Below are 9,064 nucleotides of genomic sequence, written 5' to 3'. Positions count from 1 at the left end.
GGGTACGGTCCATTTTGTGCATCACCTTTTTTGGCAATAATCTCTAGATAAGAAACAATTCTTGCGTATTTAAAGTTTTTTTTTTATTGTGAAGTTGTTTGGCATTTTCCAATTCGGTCATGTTCATCCTCAAAACAAAAGAGAAGACGTCACTATGGAGAAATTAGTTTAAGAAAAGCTTATAAGGCTTTACACGTTTATCCTGGATCGAATAAGTCTGTTATTTTAGCTGAAGTACAGAATGTACATACCGCTTTATGTGAGGTTTATACGTGCCAGTGAGAAAAAAGAACAGATATCAGGGTAGACAGAGGTGAAACAAGTTTTAGATGCGTCAATTACTAGATACGGTCTTTGGTCAATTTATTAGACGGTCCTTTTTGTGCATCACGTGTTGTAATAATCTCTAGATAAGAAGCAAATCTTGCGTATTGAAAATGTTTTTTCCTGTTCTTATTTAAATGTAGCTTGGTATTTCCCGATTCGGCCATGTTCATCCTCACAACAAAAGAACTGACATCACCATTGATAAAGTGCTTTCACCATGGATGAAGTGCTTAATAGAAGAAGCAAATCTTGCGTATTTAAAGGGTTTTCTTTTTTTTCATTTTCATATTGTTAAGCGTTTCGCGATTCGGTCATGGTACATCCTCACAACAAAAGAGCAGACGTCAATATATGGATCAAGTGCTGAAAAGAAGCTTATATAAGGCTTTTCACGTTTCGTGGATCGAATAAGTCTGTTATTGTACAGTACAGAAGTACGGAATGTCCGCTATATGAAGGTATTTACCCATACGTGAGGATCATACATGCCACTGAGCGAAAAATGACACATGTCAGTGTAGACAGAGGTGAATCTAGTTTTAGCTGCATCTTCGGGCCTTTTTGTGCATCACCTGTTGTGGCAATTATCTCTAGATAAGAAACCAAACTTGCGTATTTAAAGGGTTTTCTTCTCTTCATATTTGTTTAGAGTTTCGCGATTCGGTCATGGTACATGCTCATCCTCACAGCAAAAGAGCAGACTATAGCTTAGGAAGCTTATAAGACTTTTCACGTTTCGTGGATCGAATAAGTCTGTTATTACCTTCGCCAAGAAGGTTATGTTTCCAGTAGCGTTTGTCCGTTTGCCCGTTTGTCTGTCTGTGAACAGCATAAATCAAGAAGCCTAATATACATTGAGCACAGTCCCTTCGCTGAGCACAGCCCCTTCGCTGAACATAGGACATTCGCTGAGCACAGCCCCTTCGCTGAACACAGCCCCTTCGCTGAACATAGGACATTCGCTGAGCACAGCGCCTTCGCTGAGCACCAGGGGGGGAGATAATACTATCCCATCATCCTTTGCAACACACATTCCACAACACGTGTCCCAGATGACTGACTGTCAGCACCAGGCATATAGTCTTGTCATGTTTCCTTTAAAAGTGCAGCAATGGCAACAATTTGACCAGTAATTTTGGTTCTTTAATTATCAAAGGACTCAAGTAGTGTATGAGGCTATCTGACTTTTGTAACTTATGTACAACTTCTTACATTGTGTCATAAACATTTATGCAAACATTTGCTTCAAAAATGGTGCTCAAACTTCACCAAACTAAAGTGCTTTTCTACAAACTCTGTTGATTGGTGATATTTTACATCTTGTGCATCAGAAAACCCCAAATGCACCAAAAAGCACCCATGGGAAACGGAAGAAAATATCATATTTGATATGATTTATGTAATAATCATCAACAAATGCAATTTTCTTCCGTTTGCCATGAGTGCCTTTTGCTTTGAGCAGCTTTTGTGCATTTAAAAAACTTTGACAAATCACTCAATGGTCTATAGAAAACTATAGAAGCTGCAAAGAAACTCATTTTCATTTCTGTTCTATTATTCTCAGGCAGCATGGCGGGATCATCCCCGCGCAGGTTGGAGGCGCTCGCCCTGTGCTTCCTCGTGTTCCTGTTACCGGGCGTCTCCGGATGTGGAGGCAACCTGACGGCTCCCTCTGGAGGTCCTGTCACGTCACCAAACTACCCCGGTAACTATGGCAACAACCAGAGCTGCGAGTGGCTGATCACCGTCCCGGCAGGAAGCACGATCCGTCTCACGTTTGACAGCTTCGACCTGGAGGAAGATTATGAATTTCTGCGCATCTACGATGGAGCCAGTGCTAGTGCGGCGCTGTTACAGGAGTAAGGCCCTAAACTGTAATCTATTGATAAGAACTAGCTCGTATCAATGCTGCAGCTAGCAATATGTGGGGTCGTGTGGCATAGCGGCAGAGTGCTCGACTCGGAACCAAGAGGTCCCGGGTTCGAGTCCTGACATGCCACCGATCTTGTGCGTGCCCTTGGGAAAGGCACTTTACACGACTTTCCTCACTTAACTGACAGGTGAAAATGAGTATTGTCCTGTTCCGTATTTGTCCTCTATCTGCGTTGGTGATGGCAAAAAATAAGCTGATATAACTTGAGTGTGCCGTCACCATGTCTGGTCATGAAATGTTGCTATAAAAAGATGGTGATGACCAATCTATGGTGTATATAAATACATATCCCGAAACATCCTTATAAAAGCTTCGATTGTGTTGTGTGTTTTGAGACATAGATTGGCTCAATTGAGACATAGATTGGCTCAATTACTATTTATTCTTGGATCTCTAGGTTAACGGGTTGGCAGTGGTCAGTCAGCCCTATCGTCAGCACATCTAACGTGATGTTCCTGAGGTTTACATTTGACGTCCCTGAAGCAAGCCAGGGGTTCAATTTCTCCTACACATCTCGTAAGTCACCACACGAATTTTAAGGAGTATATTCCTTTGTGTTGTACTTATGTACGTATGTATGTATGTATGTATATGTGTACGTGTGTGTGCACTGTTCTAGCCAGGATCCTTGACGGGATTCTGCTGCTCAAAACATACAAAAAGGTGCTCAATCCGTCATCTTCGATGGAAAAAAATCAGCAATTAAGGACAAAACTAAGTTTAGACTGCCAACATTAAGAAGGTCAAGATTTCAAACTTTTGGCATGATGTTACGTCAAACAAAATTGAAATGATGGAAAAATTAAGGCTGGCTAAAACACTGCATCGTACCCATACCCGAGTATGCTGCCCCCTGTTGGAGCTCAGCGCTGACACAGAACCTGCAGTCCGCCGCCCTAGAGCGCGTACAGAAATGTGTCACAGCTCGTACTGTGAAACTCTAAAGCTGCCCAACCTACAACGCCTGTCAGATCGAAGAGAACACTTGTGCTCTGACTTTGCAACTAAATTTGAAAAGTATTTGAACACGCTTTCGCTCCTACCCGAGGTCAACAGCATGGCAGAAGTCTGAGAAACTCCTCTCGGTACCAGCAGCCCTTCGGAACTAAACGCTACATGACAAGCGGCATTCCTTCCTTGGCACCCCGTTCGATCGCCTTCCACGATAACTATCGTGGAAAGGGGACCACCTTCCATCGATACATATCGTGGTAGCCGAGTCGGCCGGTACTACAGCCGACACCTTCCACGATAGCACAGCGATTCTCATGGATGGTGACATACGCTGGGTGATCAGGCGGGGTCACCGCCCCAGGGTATGCTGGGAAACCCAAAACCAACGCCGCGCTCGGCTTCGGTCTCAAATCACCACCACAGGTACGTGTGTTTGACTTGAAGTTTGATGGTTTATAGTTACTCTTAATGGTACATTTGTATTTGGTATTTCAGTGTGATTGTATGCTACCCATTTTTGAATGCTTTATGCGAAAGTTGAGGTCAACGTTCGCCTGGAATTTTACCAAAAGTTTCCAGGAAATATCGAGGCATGGGGGAGGGGGGTGGTGAGGACGACCTAAAAGTTTCTACAAACTTTCTCGATCACTTTAAGTGCGTCTGTTCTTGAATACTAGTATATAAGGTCCTAGGGTCAGATTTCCTGCATGGTCGGACCCATTCTGTGGTTTTGGGAGAGACTTGCGTAATTATGCGAGAAGAGACGGCCATCTTTCAGCCGGGCAGCTCACCTAGCTATAGGAAACCAGCTATAGTATGGTCGTTATAACGTTATACATGTATATTCCCGGTAAAATAAATTAGCATTTGGCTACAGAAGAAAACTAATACATCTGATTAAACAGTATAAAAATATTCTATCCTCCTGTCAATGGCACTTTAATAGGCGCATCACGGTGCTCCAGGAGCGGCCGGGACCGCGTCTTTATATAATTCGGGTGGTGGGTGGTGCGTGTGCGACAAAAGGGGGGTGGGGTGGGGTGGGGGGCTTATTTTATAAATTTTAAATAGAAAAAGTCAAAACAACTTGCAACAATGTTGACAAGTGAAGGTGTTTGTTAGGGAATAATGCTCTTGCTCATTATACAGAAGAAACCTGTCCTTGCCTTGCTTGAGTAATAATTCTAATGAGAACAATTGTAAAATACAACCTAAGCAATATGCGTTTCATTTTTTCTAAATCAGCATCTACTATATAGTACCAAGAAGATGGATTATACATGAATTGTGCAGAAGAGGGCACATTTGCAAATCTATTGAGGCATACTTTCTATAGTCTGGAACTGAGTAAGAAAATACTTGTTGCTATTTTTGCCTTATTTCAGAATGAAACATGGGAAAAGCCAGAGGCAAAAGCAAGCACTTTCGGTGTGAAAGGCAGAAAGTGACGGCAAGGACTGTGATCTTTGACGACAGTCCAGCTCCAAAGAGATCCGTGACACGTGTCCCCATACCATTTGACAGTACACATACATTGCCCAACATCCTTGTCCCAGCACAGCAGCAGCTGCTGTTGACACTTTATTCCCACCACAAGATGAACCGGAGCTAGCCCCACCACAAAACTCACATTACATATTCAAAACAGAAGATAGCTACGCAGGAATCCTGGAACAATGACAGAGATGACCTGTTCAACTTAATGAAGGTGACAGTCAATGCAGCAAAAATCTGGACCAGGAACTAGGGGAGGATTTGCCCTAATCTTAACATGGAACTAGGAAGGGTTTGACTTAAGCAAATCAGCACAAGGAACTAGGGCCCAAACACTCTTCTCTGCATATAGCACTGGTGCAGGTAACATTGGAATAACCGCACAGATCCAATTTTCCAGTATTTCAATCCCTAAATTAAGGGAGGGTTTGAGCAAACCTGGTTTGCAAGAAGGCTAGGGACAAAAGTTTATTTTTGACCTCTTTCACCCCCACCCACCCCACAGGCTTTCTGGAACATGCCATTACATATATAATTTTGATAGTTGCATCTACCAATAGATGATGTTAGTTCTGCTAAAAGTTAGGTCAAAAGTTGTTAGTTCTGCTATCCTGATATCAATCCATACCTTACTGTGTATCTCAGATCAATGGTCTCATGTAATCTGAGCAATACAAGTGCATTTGCCATATTTCCTTGGTCATGGTATCAGGTGCACCAAGCTTGGTATACTGATGATGAGGTACCACACGTACACATATTGTATAAGCATGGTTCTCACAGTATATTGACAAAGGAAACCCCAACATTTTGGGTCTATAACATATATAAACTGTGAGGAGTCATCATGGAAATTAGGAGGAAGGCCACATGACTTAATTAAATGGTTTGTGAATTTGTGTCATTACATAACGACGTATACCACAAGTTTTTGCAAAGTTTATGAATCAGCACTGTACGTATGTACTGAGATATTGAGTTGTGGAGCTTCGGTAGCCTGGGTGCCATCCTCCAGAAAGAGGTCTCACCGGCTAACTAGCATGGACTACCCAGGCCTAGAGCCAGGCCAGAGCCTCAGAGGATCGATGTGATTTTTTAGGATTGGCAAAAATCAATTTGTGCGCGGATGTTATCCATAGAATTAAGACAGTATAGCCTAATAAGGGGAGAAACCCATATTGGCATAGGTACAGTAAGGTACACTCTGTAGCGTCTACTACTACTAGGTCTCGGGTTAGCCTCTACCAGGCTTTGCCACACTCGGGTAAAATATACTCTCTAGTGGACCAACTCTGCTTGATGGGGTGGGTAAAGTCCTGCGTCAGAGCCCAATGTCAGATAACACATGGCTTCAGATTCAGAACACAGTGAACCAGTAACACATCAGTGAACCAGTATCAGCAGTGAACCAGTAACACCTAGCTTCAATACATAGTGAACCAGTAACACATAGCTTCAACACAGTAAACCAGTAACACATCAGTGAACCAGTAACACATCAGTGAACCAGTATCATCAGTGACCCAGTAACACATAGCTTCCGCGCAAAGTGAACCAGTAGCACTTAGCTTCAGTACACAGTGAACCAGTTAACACCTACCTTCAGTGCACAGTGAACCAGTAACACCTAGCTCCTGTGCATAGTGAACCAGTAGCACTTAGCTTCAATACATAGTAAACCAGTTCCACCTAGCTTCAGTACTCAGTGAACCAGTAACACCTAGCTTCAGCGCACAGTCAACTAGAAACACATAGCCTGTGCAGAGTGAACCTGTAACATATTTGTACACATTGAACCAGTAACTAACACATAGCCTGTGCACAGTGAACCAGTAATACCTAGCTTCAGTACACAGTAAACGACTAACACCTAGCATCTGTACACAGTGAATCAGTAACACCTAGCTTGGTGTCAATAAAATACAATTTTTGATCTTGGGGGTCACTGCTGGCACTAACTACAGCTTTTTTTTTCATGAAAAACTAATACTAGACCACAGTATTTCAGTGACCAGGATTATATTGTACAGAACAAAATTGTCCATTAAACTAGGTTAGAGCATGGTTGACCTCTTCATTGCAAAGTTAAAATCATTCTTATTAATCACCCCCAAGCAAGAAGTGGACTATTCCAGGATAATGCTTCCCATATTCCTACTAGTAGTAGTAAGGCCACACCGACTTATTTCTAGATGACATCTGCGCGTGCATTGATTTTCACCAGTTATAAAAAAAAAGATCACATATCATACTCTTAGGCTCTGGCCTGGCTCTAGGCTAGTCCGTGGTAGTTAGCGACAATACGGAGCCAGTGGTAACTATGGAAGATGGAATCCAGGCTGCTGAAGCTCCAGGACAGCAAGAACTCAGTACACACACACAGTGCCGATTCATAAATTCCATAAAAAGCTAGCATGTACCGGCTTATTGTATATGTCGCTATGTACTTACGCAAATTCACAATACCTGAGTTTTGTATCCCATTTTTATTTTTAGCCAGAATTTTTTTCTTATTCGCCCATGCGCACTAGTTTGGGGGTGATCAGAGGGGTGATCCATAAAATTAAGACGATGTGGCCTAGTGCAAGTTTTCTTGGACACACAGGACCCACCCCCATCAGGAAGTGGACTTCTCTGCAATCACCTGTACCTAAACTGCAGAAATCCTACACATTACCAAGTTTTAAGTCATTTTGGTTTTCGTTGGATTACTGTCAGCATCATTGTTGGGATGCATGATGTGGTGTATTCTGGTGTGAGTCCTATCTATCTATACAGCAGCTAGCTCATCCACACCAAAGTCCATGCCATTTGGCTTTCATACCAGCACAGATTCCCTCTATAGCAAGTTAGTTGCTAGATTAATTTAGTTAAAAGGAAACCGTACAAAATGAATCACCGCTGACCCCAGAAAAGCTCTTGGTGCCTTGAACATTGCATACTTTGTCTTGTCCAAAAAGATGAGCAGCATTATGGTGCATTTCTACTTTTTTGCCCCAAAATATTAATATGAAAGTTATTCATGTACTAAGGGCTTTGAGTACATCCTGCAGGTAAAATACTAGTATGGGCTGTGCAGATATTTCTCATGTCTACCTGCACCTTGACCACAATGTTTAGAAAAATTCTAATAGTTATGTGGTAACAGAACATAACTTTTCATTGAGTTTTTCCTCTGTTTATTTCACATACAGGTGCCAAGAGTCAACATGTGGCTGGATAGACATTGTCTTCAAGGGAAATGCAGAACCCATCAGGACAACCTATTACTGGACCATATAATGCATACCTAAGGGTGCTGTACAACCAGCCACTGTCTCAGAGGAATGTTTTTTGCCATATATTTCCTCAATGCATAAAGGAATATCAGCTGTACTCAATTGTGATTATGATTAGTAGTTCACATAGAAACATAATGACAATGCAGAACATCTAGGTTTAGAAACAGCACAATACCATTCCTTGTTGAACTACTTAATGGCTAATCTCCCCGCTCTTCTGTATATACTTATGGTAACCATTTGTAGATAACGTTTCTTTTAATTGTCCAATATGTCCCAATTCAGTGATTGTGGCTGTAATGGCATATTTTCTGTTATTTCATTTTATTGAAATAAACCTGCTATTCGTATTAGTCATGTTATATTCAAATGCACAGTAATGCTAGTTCAAGGTGTACAGTCAAAGTGCATGGTACACTACTTTTCAATGTACATGTAACAATGATTATGTTTATGATTTGAAGTTATGTTTTCTTGTAAATTCCCTCAGTTCATGTTGAACTTCGTATTACTCATTTATTTATGTATAACTTTCAGTTATACTGATTTCATTTACATCTTTTGTTATGTACTTTGTATAATCTATTATTCTTTTACTTATTGTACCCCCCCTGGGCCTCCTTGGAAATCAGCTATTGGCTGAAGAAGCTACCCAGGTGTCATTGAAGATTAAATAAAAATAATGTATTTATCTATTACAACTTTAATTACCTAGATTTTAGAGACAGTATCATGATAAAAGAAATATACCTGCTCTGTTTAAATACATTTTGAGTCTTTGGTGGGTAGCATTTTAAAGTGGCTTAGTACATCATGTATCTATAATCTTTTTGAGTTCATGGTTTACAAGCTTGTCATCATCTAATTATGTTAATTGATAGATTACATAAGGACAAACAAAATTAAGGGCTCGAAATTGATACTGTCCCTATGTCCTAAGGCCACTGAAATCTGGCCTGGTACATCAGGAGGCTTACTTGTGACACCTGTCCACTATTATGCCAATCATGGCTGCCACGTGCACCATGCCAGGTGCAGTGGTGTTACATATTACATTCAGCAGTTTGTTGCTATT

At 41.4% G+C, this 9,064-nt stretch overlaps 1 protein-coding gene across 1 annotated transcript; it reads left to right on the top strand.

Moving 5' to 3' along the window:
• Positions 1–1,896: 1,896 nt before the first annotated feature.
• On the top strand, positions 1,897–2,799 carry LOC109469915 (CUB domain-containing protein 2-like). Its single transcript, XM_019768676.1, has 2 exons — positions 1,897–2,186; positions 2,658–2,799. Exons 1-2 carry the CDS (start codon positions 1,897–1,899, stop codon positions 2,797–2,799), a joined length of 432 nt encoding a protein of 143 aa, XP_019624235.1.
• The last annotated feature ends 6,265 nt before the right edge of the window (positions 2,800–9,064 follow it).

This window comes from Branchiostoma belcheri, unplaced genomic scaffold, assembly GCF_001625305.1.
Source record: "Branchiostoma belcheri isolate BF01 breed outbred unplaced genomic scaffold, Haploidv18h27 scaffold211, whole genome shotgun sequence".
Classification (NCBI taxonomy): domain Eukaryota; kingdom Metazoa; phylum Chordata; class Leptocardii; order Amphioxiformes; family Branchiostomatidae; genus Branchiostoma; species Branchiostoma belcheri.
The sequence above is the reverse complement of the archived record's forward strand: the minus strand, read 5'-3'. Positions and strand labels throughout refer to the sequence as shown.

What these genes read in the sequence shown, in the direction of transcription:
- LOC109469915 (XM_019768676.1), top strand. Translation starts at nt 1,897, where the DNA reads ATGGCGGGATCATCCCCGCGCAGGTTGGAGGCGCTCGCCCTGTGCTTC. An exon ending in AGTGCGGCGCTGTTACAGGA is followed by an intron (nt 2,187 to 2,657) that starts GTAAGGCCCTAA and finishes TTGGATCTCTAG; the next exon opens with GTTAACGGGTTGGCAGTGGT.